The sequence below is a fragment of the Monopterus albus genome, unplaced genomic scaffold (genome assembly GCF_001952655.1).
Source record: "Monopterus albus unplaced genomic scaffold, M_albus_1.0 scaffold26.1, whole genome shotgun sequence".
In the NCBI taxonomy this organism is placed as follows: domain Eukaryota; kingdom Metazoa; phylum Chordata; class Actinopteri; order Synbranchiformes; family Synbranchidae; genus Monopterus; species Monopterus albus.
In genome coordinates, this window is record NW_018127906.1 from 4,225,245 (window position 1) to 4,238,741 (window position 13,497).

At 41.6% G+C, this 13,497-nt stretch overlaps 1 protein-coding gene across 3 annotated transcripts in view; it reads left to right on the forward strand.

Annotated features, from left to right (window-relative positions):
• The window catches only part of wdfy3 (WD repeat and FYVE domain containing 3), a 60,911-nt gene that overhangs the window by 20,878 nt on the left and 26,536 nt on the right, over positions 1-13,497 (forward strand). For all 3 annotated transcript variants that reach the window (XM_020595039.1, XM_020595040.1, XM_020595041.1), the window contains 5 exons: positions 1,614-1,726; positions 4,015-4,249; positions 7,000-7,100; positions 11,793-12,011; positions 12,480-12,664. In XM_020595039.1, the coding sequence (XP_020450695.1) occupies positions 1,614-1,726; positions 4,015-4,249; positions 7,000-7,100; positions 11,793-12,011; positions 12,480-12,664 (853 nt within the window). The remainder of the gene's footprint in view (positions 1-1,613; positions 1,727-4,014; positions 4,250-6,999; positions 7,101-11,792; positions 12,012-12,479; positions 12,665-13,497) is intronic.

The window sequence follows — 13,497 nt, forward strand, 5'->3', positions numbered from 1 at the left end:
GCTAGGAACAGCTAAGATATTGCGCAGGACCCTCAAGCTCCCAGGCCTCTGGTAGAGGACCCGAGCTTGAAGGAAGGAATACAAGACCGCCCCAAAGTGGGGGCGAGTGGGGAATTTATTTATTTATTATTATTATTTTTTTTTAAACTCTTCCAGCTCCCTAGTACAAAGTACATGTACAGTAAAGCCCGAGACCATGTGAGAATACAGCAGCTTATAGTCCAGAGTATTGGCACTGAGCTAGTGGGCATGTTGGTGATGTTCTATCATGTGACTGGCTCAAAATCATAAAAATATAAACATCTTATTGTGAAGAAGAAACATTATTTACAATAATGTCCCCAACGAAACGTCTGACTGGAGACATGACGTGATTGAGGAACTTCTGTCTTCAGAGCCAGCACTGATATTGTCAAGTTTCAAGAACGGCAAGAGACCTGGTTGTTTATGAGCAAATTACAAACCAGCTATGTGACCACGTCGTGTCCTGCCTCCTGCGAGCTATGAATGTCTGATGTGGACTATCTCTTGTTGCATGCTACAGTACATGTGTGAAAGGGCAACTCTGGACAGCGTCTGGGCTGATTCTGGGACATTGACTGGAGTTCATATGTGAAAATGGCTTTACTTGCTTGAAATGACAGTTTGTATGATATGGTGTGAACATAAAGAATTGCCTACAGTGCCAAAACATTGATCTGGCTTGTCATGGTGGTGTTAGCGCCAGGTGTCACTACTTCAGTATGTGACAGGAAATGACGTCTGGCCAGGCTAATCTCCTTTGCCAGGTTTCAGTGTGAACCAGGGAAATGTATGCAGACAAAATGAGTGGTCCTCATTTCATGCTTGACTAGTTAAAAGAGGTAGGAGGCTGGGGTTGAGGAACGGGGGAAACGTATTTGACATGCACACGGTTGGTTCTTTTCATATGTAAATGCTGCCTCTCTGTCTAATATTCTCTCTCTTTGTAACTCTGCTGGAGCTAAACTTACGTATCTGGAGCTGTCAATCTATCTCCCATTCTCCTCTGTTGCTCCTTCTCTGTCTGTCTGAGTCACTCTTGTGCTGTCAGTCTTCTTCTCTCCTTCATAATTTTTCTTCTTCAGTAACTGTGGGAGCTCAGCTCCAGTCTTTCTGTGTCTTTGGTGTTGTTCTGAAGCTGAGGATAGTGTTGCTCGCTCAGCACTTTGACAGTCAACACAACCTCACCACTCTTCATTCAAATCACTTACATGCCAACCTTATCACTGGCTTTGAAACATGCTGTTTACCACAGCTGCTGCAGAGTAGAAGTCAACCCCAAAACTAATACGCTGCATGTAGTTAGGTGCTTTATCCAGAGTGCATCTCTGTGAGAGGACATGTCTGTGATCAGTGGTCCTAAACCCGGCAGTGCTGAAGCCTTGTTCCAAATACTGAAAGGCCTGTAGTTAATGAACACTACTGTAAAACAGACGTGTTATGTTGATAGATAACTTCTTTTCTTCTTAGTGAATTTCACACAAACAAAAGCCGGTGCAGAGCAGAATGATAATGTGTCATTGCCATTCGACTTGTCGTGTTTTGTTGTTGGTATATTTTTTTCTTAACATCCTGGTCATCTTCCCCTCCAGGGAGTTCTTGCGTCTTGGCAACCCTCTGAACTGTGGAGCCTGGGACAAGAAGCTTCTGAAGCAGTACCGGGTCCACAAACCGAGTTCTCTCAGCTACGACGCCGAGATGAGAAGTAAGATGATAACCCTGGTTTTGATCACACGTCAGTCACTGTGCCAGTAATCTCAGAGAAAATTCTGTTCCTCACAGAGCTCACTGTGAGTCTGATCTCTGACAGAGGCACATTTCAAATGACATTTTAACTGTTTTAGGCTTATAAGTACAATTATTTATTTACTACTGACTTCTAAGTTGGAATGAATTTCAAAGTGGGCAGTAGTAAAGTCTTGTTAAACTGGTATTTTCATTTACTTGAGCAGAACGTTTATGAAACAGCACTGTATTTTTGTGTTAAAGTCTCTCTCTTGTTTTGTAAAGAATGTCATACCTGAAGTTTGTATCTTTCAAATTAAAGGGTCTTGTACCAGCAGCTGACTCATGTTGTGGCTGCAGAACATCCCTCTAAACTACTTTGAAATTTTTATTGGAAGAATTTATATTCTAAGCAGTAAAAAAGGTCTAGAGTTCATTTTTCAAGTTCAAAATTTTGAACATTAAAATTTTGCTTCCAAAAAATGGCATTAGTTAAATACCTTGGGAATAATGTGTGAATTATATACAACCCGGTAGAGGAGGCCGAAAATACCTAGGGACAGATGCAGTAGCGAATGAAATATTAAGATTATGTTATTTGTATTCGTGGAGAAAAATGACTCTTTACAAGTGAAGCTCTCACTTTTTTAATAGCTGAGAATTGAAGCTTAGTCCACGGTTGTCCTCCAGTTCAGTTATAAAATGATAAAATCATCAGGGAGCTGTTCCCATGTACCTCGGTCACACCAGCTTCCTCCTGGGAGAACGTTTCATTCTGTGCTAAAAGCTTGAAAAAAGCCTCATGGATCTTCTAGCAGTTTTGCTCCTTTTTATTCTTGCTCTCTCTCTCTCTCCCTGAACTCATTGGGTCAATACATGAAGTGAATCGGCTGTGATTGCAGAGGATGAGTGTTTCGTTACCAATTAATACCCAGTGGAAATTGCTAGCACTGGCTCAGTGTAAGTCGAGTGAAAGTAAAGTTAATTTGTAAACAAAGCAGCAGGTTGTCAGCTTGTAGTCTTTTTCATTACAATCCACTAGATGTGGGAAACCTCTACAGGGCTCCAGGCTGCGAGTGACAAGTCGCCAAATAAACAGCTTATGCACAAATGATTGCTTTTGCTGTAGAAACGGTGGACAGACGTAACAATCTCCATGATACAGTCATGAGCTGAACTACGAGTGAAGTCCAACACAGACATCACGTACACAAATGGTTTATACTTCAGCTGAAATATGACTGGCAAATCATCGTCGTCGTCATGATCATGTCTAGAGCACTAAAGTGACTGTGCATAAAAAAAGGTGGAAACTTGTTCAAGAAGTATTTTCCCCATTTAGTGTGTTCCATAAGCCTCCCTCTCTCTGTCATTATACAGTAAATATAGGCTATGCACATTGGATAGTAAAGTTATTTAATATAATTTAGCTGAGAGACTTGGTGGCACCAGTGCCACCAGTATGAACTGTTAGTCTGGAGCCCTGCTCTATTTAAACAAAGACTATTGAATCTAATGTTAATGGTTTGTTTTCTGTTAACAGCTGTTAAGGTTTGTAATTTTGTGGGCTTCTCAGTGTGTCTTAATTGCTTATTGTGTCTCCTCCCAGCTGAGAATGGATATTAAGTCCCTACTAATTACTGCTCTTTACAGGCAGCAACTGTAGAGCACAGCGCTGCCTCTGTCTGTAAGAAGATAATCTACTATGGTATATTAGCTGCTGTTGACGGGTGTAATTCTTGCTTTGATCTAATTTATCAAGTCTGCTGACTCCTAACAAATAAGGCAGTCCAAGTTCTCAGTAGACGATAAAATGTTCTACCTTAAACCAGCAGTTTGTTTTCGTCTTCCTGGGACGACCAGGCTTGATTTAATGTTATGTGCTCCAGGAAAGTTTGACTGTACTCAGCTGGCTACAGCTCTGGCCTTAGATGGAGTCCAGAGCTGTAACACTGCACAAGTGTGGTATAATCAGAGACAGCTGATTCTTAGTTTAATATTCATTTATGTAGATATGATTCAAATAATGTATCTAAAATGCAGCATAAACATTATTAGTTATTAGTGTCTGAGGTTAAACAGGAAAGCAGTAATCTGCAGTGTCAGATGTTAGGTGTGATCATCATGCTGTCCCAGCCTTTTGCTTACCATGGAGGAGCTTTAAAAAACTGCAGTTGAAAAGAAACGCTGAGAAACCTCAGCTATTTTCACATTGTGAGATAAAATGAAATGACCATATCTGCTTAAATGAACCTTCTCACTTCACAGACAGTATGACCATGTCCATGGAGGGTTTTGGCCCTGACAGCGTCTTCACCACACCAGCAGAGGATGGCCAATACCGCATCAGCCGCAGCCTGGTGCGCTCCGCCGAGGACAGCACCGTACCCCTCACCCGAGTCAAGTGCCTGGTGTCCATGACGACGCCCCATGACATCCGCCTGCACGGATCAGCTGTCACTCCTGCGTTTGTGGAGTTTGACATGTCGCTGGAGGGCTTCGGGTTAGTCACCGTAAACATTACACCTGAGTTTGTTTTGTAGCCAGTCTTCAGTAGTATGCAGCAACGTAATTGGCATCTTTTAGCCTGGCTCTTTAGCTGCACAGTTTCCTCACCAGCTAGTGAAGTAGTTTTTTTTTTTTGCTTGCCGCTGGGTGCAGGGTAGATGACATAGAGTGGGTTTGCTGGAAACAGGGTTGATGAGCTGAGACTGATGAAACTCAGACTTGAGCTGCAAGAGGTTTAGGAGTGATTTCAGTGCTGATTGTTAAAGTAAATATTTAGGATTTTTAAGAATAGTTATCAGCAGTGCTAACGCTAATTGTTTGTATGTGATAAAAAGATGTGATTTTTGTCTTCATCGTCTCCTTCAGGACTCCAGTAAAGGGCTGGTCTTCATTAAATGCTTTTGCAGCAACAGATGATGTGCAAATTTTTTCACTTTTTTTCTCCATCTTTGTCTTTGTGGATCAGTTTTCCTCACCACTGACAGGCGCCTCTGGGTGCCACATGTTATTTTTCCCTGTGATGAAACAAGTTTTTTTCTTTTTTTTTTAACTCTCAGCAGCACTTGAAACTGTCTCATCAGGAGACAGTTATTTGGCTCCAGTTGTGGAGCTGTGCATACAAATAAGCTTATTTTCCTCCTTTTATGTCATATGACAGACACCCTTTGCTGCTCCATGTGGGGGCTGCAGCACAGGGACTGTTTGGGTCAGCTGAAATGATGGCATGTGGAATGGGACTTTAGCAACACAAGTGGCACATGCACACATGTTACGCTTACACATAGGATACAGATTTATGGAGAAGGGAGAGTTCCTGCAAAAAGTCACTGTAGATGTTCTGGAGTTTTGTAATAAATCGCCTTTTATCTGTACATCTGTAATCTCGTGAGTTCTAATAGAATTCATGAAACCTGTTTGGTAAGTGTCAAAACAGCTTCAAATCTTCAGGATCAAACATCAAGTTCAGTAGCTTTTTAGTTCCTGTTTTTTTGAAATCTCTGAGGGATCATCCATCCTGCTCCATCATTTCTTAGTTTTGCTTTGTAGCCATTAGAACAGAACCTGGAGTTTCTGCTGAAAGCACAGCTAAGCAGCAGCAGCAGCACGTAGGCAGCGAGGCACTGGCCCACTTTCTGAGGACAACAATCACAGACCACCCCTCCCTCCTCTCCCATCTGTCAACATGAAATATTGATCTCCCTGCTGCAGTTGGGAATTGCACACACACACTCACTCGTCACTCTCTTCCCTCACACACATGCACATACCCACTCTCTGTCATGCACAACATGGCTCACACAAACACATGAATGCACACACCCCAGCAGCCATCTCACAGGGGGCTAGGAAGATGCTATCAGTGTGGGAGGATGGGGGCGGAGGGGGAGGAGGCATCTTTTTGGTTGAAAAGAAATTCAAAACCTGCATCTCATTGTGACTGAGAAAAGAAAAATTGGCACGCAAGCTGGAGAAATCCCAGGAGCGTTTTTAATCTCATCATGGTGATGAATAATGGGACAAAAGGACAGCATACATGTAGTTACTGTGAAGCAGCAGAGTGGTGCCCTTGTTAGTCAGACAGACGACTGGACTGTCCGCCCTTGACAAGTGTCCTTGAATAAGTCATTGGAATCCTGCCAGCTCAGGAATGCTGTCCTGTAGCTAACCCTGACCTCTGGCTTTTCTGTCCAGGTGGAAAAACAAAGAAAAAATGACATTAAAAAATTGGGTAGTTTTGTGACTCAAGCACAGTCTGAATGGGTATTTTATAGAGATACAGCTGATCTTGTACTAAAAAGGTTGTATGTAAGGCTGCAACTGACAAATCTTATTTATTTTTGTTTAATCTAGGCTGTGCTGTTAGTCCGTTCATTATTATACAATATAAAGTCTCAGAAACTGTGAAAAATATTTTCCCAAAGCACAAATGGCAATCATCTTGTCATTTCTGATCTCCACCGATCAATTGGTGCATCTCTAGGTTGTTAGGCTTCTGGTTGAGTTCACTGCTGTGCCTTTTTGTCTCTCAACGAAGTTTATTAAAAAAAAAAAAAAAAAAGATCCCAAATCCCCATGTTCATATGCCAGAGCACCGGTGTCTTCAATGCTGGTTCAGGATTCAGAGAGGAGAAAATAGCACCTTCACTAAAGGCCAGTGAGTCAGCAGAACAGCAACTCACAACTCAGATTGTATATCATTTTGTGAGTTGATTGTCAGTCTGCCGTAGAAGTCCTTAAGAAACTAGATGACAGGTCAGGCATCAGACTTGAACATTTCTCAAACAAAATAAGCAAGAAACTTACAGGAGATTTTTAAACCTTTTATTTTGATCCCTCCGTACAATTGTTATTCTGTTTTTATCTGTTAATTGTCATATTATTTGGGAGTAGCACAAACTAAAGCTCAAGAAGATGCAACTGATGAAATGCATGTAGATTGCTGTTGAAAACCCCGTCTGCATATATTCTTTTGTTCAGCTCTGTGCATAATTATTATTTGACTGTTAGGCAAGTTCCAAATCATAATACAGAGCTCTTGTGTCTCGAAGCACTTACCATACTGTTCCTTCTAAGTTTGGATGTCTTTTTTAATAGTTTATTTCTCGACTGCAGCAGTAATTCAGAAGCAGACCTGCAGTAAAGCTCTCCTGTAACAGCTACATCTGTAAACTGACAACATATTTATATTTGTTACAGCTGTTCCTCCAGATAAGTCATGAATCTGCCCTCTGTTTTCCTGTGCAGGTGCCTGTTTCTGCCCAGCCTGGCTCCCCACAACGCTCCCACCAACAACACCAACGCCTCGGGTGTCAGCGACGGAGCGGTGCTGAGTGGGATGGGTACAGGTAAAAACTTTTTTATAGTGTTGTTCACCGGTCACCAGCTTAGCCTCTACATTTTACTCTGGACTACAGAAGCTTGTTGACTACTTGCAGAACTAGTTGGCGAGCTAACGAGAAACATGTAAGCTAAGTGGGAACATGCTAACATTAACCAGTCACAGCCTGCCAGACCAAACGGTTTCACACAGTTTATTCAAGAGACATAAGTGTGTTTTCTCACACCTGACTGCAAACCATGGCTCTTTTGTGAGCAGTTCATATTCTGGTAAGGCAGAGTTACATACACATATGGTACAACACTGCTAATGTGATATTTTCTTTTTTATTTCCCGTCTCTGCATTCACTCTAAGCTCAGCCAAACAAAGTTTAACATAAAGTTGAGCTCTACACAGATGCTGTGATTGTTTTTAAGATGGACCTCTGTGGGTTGTGACAATTATACTGCAGTAAAATAATTTCAGAAACTTTGCTGTTCATGTAAATGGAGCTATATCATGTCATCTATACATCCATACAATGAAATAACCAGTTCATTTAATCTTGTTTTTGTATTTACAACATAATGTAGAAGAAGAATAAGACAGTAAAACAGCTCCTTGAAATGAATATACAGAGGAAAAGTCAGATGAAGCCAGGCTAGCTTTTATTTGGCCATAGTGTGGAACCCGCTAGCCCACTGTTTGCCTTTGCCAACAGATAAAAACTCTTATGAATAAAAAGGAGATTGAGTGAGTGTTAGTGAGCAGACTGTTGCCTGTTCTGTGTGACAGAAGTTAAAAACATAAGTGCTGTGCCAGACATTTGCTGCTGATTGTGAGCAGAAGAGGAACAGGGCATTTAGAATGATTTTTTTTTTATTATTTTTTTTTTAAACACATTTTCAGTCAGTGGCCTTTATATACATACTTACACAGCTGTCTCTATACCGGTTGTGTGAGACAGTGTTATATCAAACTGGATAGCAGCCTTTTCAGCAGTAAATGTCTTTACATACAAGGTGATCCTGGTCACTGGAGAGGTTTTCTGAAGCTAACACTCCACCCCTCAGCTCAGCATACACACAGTCTGACCAGTCTTCCTTCACCAACATGCACCACAGGGGGCTGCAAACAGAAAATGCATATAAACAACAATGAACTGCCGCATTTAATGTGGCTTTTCATTTTATTCGAAAGGGGGAATATTTTATAATCATAGCAAAATATTTTAATACCATATTAGGATTTAACCACCAACCAACAGCCAGTCTGTGGAAAACAAACTGTCAGCTGGTAAATTGTTTTTGTAGGCTCCATGGTATTAACACTCTGTCCCTGCTGAAACAAGGTAAAAAAAAATCCTTTAACACTGAAACAGTGAAAGAGTGAGACTGGATTCTGATACTTGAACTCTTCTCCTGCTGCACAGCCTCAGGATCACCCCACTTGTTGTTAATCTTAACCCAGTGAAACACACATGAAACATATTATCTTCCCCTTTGAACTCACACCCATATTTTTTTATTTTAACCAGTGTGTTAGCTGGTCACATCTGTAGTGTTGTATTTGTGCACCATCTCCCCAGTTCACTCACATTCCTGTGTGTTTTCTTGATTCCTACCATGTGTCTTCTTACGGAGGTACCTTTTTTCAGGAGGTACCTTTTCTCAGGATTTCCTCCTCTCCTTCACAAAGCATGTAGCTCTTTTTTCTCATCACTTGTGTGTGCAGAAGAAAACCTACAGCATTTAGAACCCAAACAATCTGTGATTCACCTCCCTCCATGGCACCCAGAGTCATATCTGCAGTTACTGTACAAACCTTGCTTGTCCTTGGGCCTTTAGTTTATTTTCATCTTGTTCTGTAGTTTTATATATACATTTTTGCTTCACATAAAACACAGTTTTACCCACAGAGATTTTCTTAAGCCATTTTTCTGTGCTGCACCTTTAATATTTATTAAGCACAACTGTTCTCCTCTCCTCTCCTCACCTCCTTAATCAACCCCCCAATCTATTCATACATTACTATCATTTCTCCATCTGTTTAGCTATTCATCCCAGCTCCCTGTGTATTCATCCACCACACGCTGTCCTCCTCTTGTCTCCTCCAGCCAGTCGCCCAACACTATTTATAGACCTTGCTCTTTTCTCTCCCTCATTTCTTCCTGTCACTCACAGTTTCCTTTGCTTGTGCCTTTTCCTGGCTTATCTCAGTCTCCTATCTTTGCTCCCTTTTCCTTTCCTTATTCTTTTCCTTGCACTGAATGTGTCAGTTGTCTTTGTATCTTTCTATCTGACCCCAAACCCTTGGCTGACATCATCCAGAGGCTCATTCATCCAAATGTCAGCAGTCTCCCCAGGAAATCATGTCTCAACAACATGAGGAGTAGATGTATTCTCTCAAACCAGTTTTCATCAGTGTCTGTTTTTGCTGCAGTGTCTTTGTTATTGCAGCAGTGATGGATTTTGTTCTCCTATAAATAATGTCTGTAGTCTGCTCCATCATTAACATGTACTGTAATGGTACCAGTGATTTTGCATTTTGCTTGTTGTTCAGTGTTTCAGTATGGCCTAATGCTTGTTCGTTCTGATCAGTTTTAATTTGATCCAGTCTGATAACCAGTTAAGTGAGTCATACCCCGAGGCACAACGAGTTTGCAGTCCCGGGAGGTGTTAGTTCACCCAGTTCAAAAGACTCATTTAAGGCTAATTTCTGCCTTCATGTGTTGGCAGCTCACTATTTTGATATGGCTTCATAATTTTAGCTCTTTTTGATAGCAGCACAAGACATTGTCAGCCTAGTTCTGCCCTGAAGGCTGAGTTTACATCTTTTCTGTACAATGTATGTGTGTTATTCTGCTGTTGTGTCTGACAAGAAGCTATACTGTTTGTATAAATACATTTGCATAATATATATACGTACATACATAATTTAGTTTGGTTATTTTCCAGAGATCACAGACTTTTGCAAAATGAAACCGTAAGCCAGAAAAATAATGAAGGACTGGTTCTTATTGATGTATTTAACCATAGCATTCAAGAGCACAAATAATAAATATCAAGCTTCTTGTTTCTACTTTGTCAGTATCAAATCAAATCAAATCAAATTTTATTTGTATAGCGCCAAATCACAACAAAAGTCATCTCAGGACACTTTACAAAGTAAGGTCTAGACCTTACTGTTATCAATATTATTACATAGGGAAAACCCAACAAATCCCCCTTGAGCAAGCACTTGGCGACAGTGGGGAGGAAAAACTCCCTTTAACGGAAGAAACCTCCGACAGACCCCGGCTCTTGGTGGGCGGCCTTCTACCTCGACCGGTTGGGGTGAGTGGATAGAGGAGAGACAAAAGAAGAAAAGCAACAAGACACAACAATCAAACACTGATCAGGTCGATGTGGCTGGTGACTGCTCGTCAGAGATGTAGAGCTCCAGGGCCAGGGCAACCTGCAGAAAGGTACAGGGAGAGAGAGAGAGGACACACTACGGGAGAGAGGAGACACAAAGTTAGTAATGTGTAATAGTGGCAAGCTAGTGGCAGAGGTGCATGCGCAGACAACTGGAGTTATGACCTGGTCTGAACAGCCAGATTTTAAATCATTTTTAATTGAGTTCACCCTCAACATTTTTGGCAGCATAACGCGCCGATTCCTGACATGTGGTGTGTGCGTGTGTGTTTGTCTTTATATACTTGTGCGAACCAACCCCTGATGGAACACCTTTCTTGTGTGGACATTTCATTGGTGACTTTCACCAATGCGGTTTCTGTACTATGATGGACTCTAAATCCTGACTGAAAATCCTCAAACAAATCATTCTTGTGCAAGTGGTCACATAACTGCTTTGCAACAGCTTTTTCAAGGATTTTGGAAATAAATGGGCGATTGGATATTGGTCTATAATTAGCTAGGACACCTGGTCAAGAGTAGGCTTTTTGAGTAGAGGTTTAATTACTGCAAGTTTAAAAGCCTGTGGAACATAACCTGTTAATAGAGGGAGGTTAATCAGATCTAGTATGGATGTGTTGATTAGGGGAAAGATGTCTTTGAGCAGCCTGGTCGGGATGGGGTCCAGGAGCCATGTTGATGATTTAGATGAAGCAATTGTTGAGGTCAACTCAGAGAGATCTATAGGGGAGAAGTAGTCCAAGTATAAATGAGGTCTTACAGATGTTTCTAAAGCCATTGTAGTAGATGGCACATCTGTGAGAGCTGTGGGAGTGGTCCGACCAATTTTTTCTCTAATAGTTGTGATTTTATTTGTAAAGAAGCTCATGAAGTCATTGCTGCTGAGATCTAAGGGAATGTTAAGCTCAACAGCACTGTGGCTCTTTGTCAGCCTGGCTACAGTGCTGAAAAGAAACCTGGGGTTGTTCTTATTTTCCTCAATCAGTGATGAATAAAATGTGGTTCTGGCACTATGAAGGGCTTTCTTATATGTTATTAAACTATCTTTCCAGGCCATCAGTATCAGCACATACTGATGTGATGTGTCATTGTGCTGCAGAATTTGTAAAGAATTCTTGCTCTGTAGTTGCTTTAATATGAAATAGGTGCTACACAGAATTAAATGTGCATCTGTCTATACTATTGTGTGCCTGTTTCACTTTTCACTTGTGCAAGAGTTGCATGTAATGGCAGATACAGGTAGTTTGTCTTCTCTTATCGCCTTCTCTTCCATCTTATCCCCCTTCCTCTCTTTCTCCTCTAGGGGAGCGCTTGTTTCCTCCTCCATCTGGCCTGAGCTACTCCACCTGGTTTTGTGTCGAGCGTTTCAGTGCAGCTCCTCAGGCCCACCTGGTGCGGCTGCTGACCGTTGTCCGACGAGCCACGTCCTCAGAGCAGCACTACGTCTGCCTGGCTGTGGTGCTGTCAGCCAAAGACCGCTCGCTCACTGTCTCCACCAAGGAGGAGCTGCTGCAGACCTACTGTGAGCACAGCAGGAACATCTGACAGTCTGTGTCATTTATTGCATCATGTGTTGTTTTTCAGAATAAGTGCAAGCATTAACAAACTGGGAATGAAAAGCAGCTTATCTCAGTTTAGTTATAGAACACATCACAGTGTGAATCCTGCACTGAGGGAAGTCAACATTTACACATAGCTCTGAGCCATTAGAAGACCTGGTATAAACCTGATGTACAGTCGCAGCATGGTATGTTTTCAGTTTCTGCACCTGCTTTTGTTGTATAAGATGTAGTATTATATGGTACACTTTCTCAACCAAGGAATTAATTATGTGTGGAATGTATTGGAATGTAGAAAATGCTTATGGCTTGGTTTTGAAAGTTGACTTCATTTAAGAGTATTACCTTAGTAATACTACAAAGACAAAGTTAGCGTTGTTACTTCTGACTCATCAGTCTCACCCCTGCTTCTCTCTCCGTCTCACCTCAAGCAGCAGATGAGTCGAGTGAAGAAGCCTCCTTCTATGAGATCTTACCCTGCTGCGCTCGTTTCCGCTGCGGCGAGCTGATCGCTGAAGGCCAGTGGCACCACCTGGTGCTGGTCATGAGCAAAGGCATGCTGAAGAACAGCATGGCCACGCTGTACATCGACGGCCAGCTCATCAACACTGTCAAGGTACCGTTGTAGCCCATATGATCTCATGCATCCTAAACATTCAGGAACAATCCATGAAGTCATTTAATAGACCGTAATGACTCCACATTGTGCTCAATTTTTTACTAGATAAATTATGTAAATGATTATTATATTATGAAAATAGTAGTTGATAGGTTTTTGCTAATTAACTGATAAATCAGTGCTGCAGTATGCCATGTACACTCGTTGCCCACTTTATGAGGTACGCCTGTAGAACTTTATGAGGTACGCCTGTAGAACTGCATGCTGGTCAATGCAACACTTCCGCCTTAACATATAATATTAGGAACTATTAGGAACACTTCTGAATATAATGTGGTCCAGTACAACGGCACCTTTAACTAAGGTGGAAGCGTTGCATTGAAGTGCATACAACTGTACAGGTGTACCTATATGTACAGTGCCTTGCGAAAGTATTCGGCCCCCTTGAACTTTGCGACCTTTTGCCACATTTCAGGCTTCAAACATAAAGATATAAAACTGTAATTTTTTGTGAAGAATCAACAACAAGTGGGACACAATCATGAAGTGGAACGAAATTTATTGGATATGTCAAACTTTTTTAACAAATAAAAAACTGAAAAATTGGCCGTGCAAAATTATTCAGCCCCCTTAAGTTAATACTTTGTAGCGCCACCTTTTGCTGCGATTACAGCTGTAAGTCACTTGGGGTATGTCTCTATCAGTTTTGCACATCGAGAGACTGAAATTTTTGCCCATGCCTCCTTGCAAAACAGCTCGAGCTCAGTGAGGTTGGATGGAGAGCGTTTGTGAACAGCAGTTTTCAGTTCTTTCCACAAATTCTCGATTGG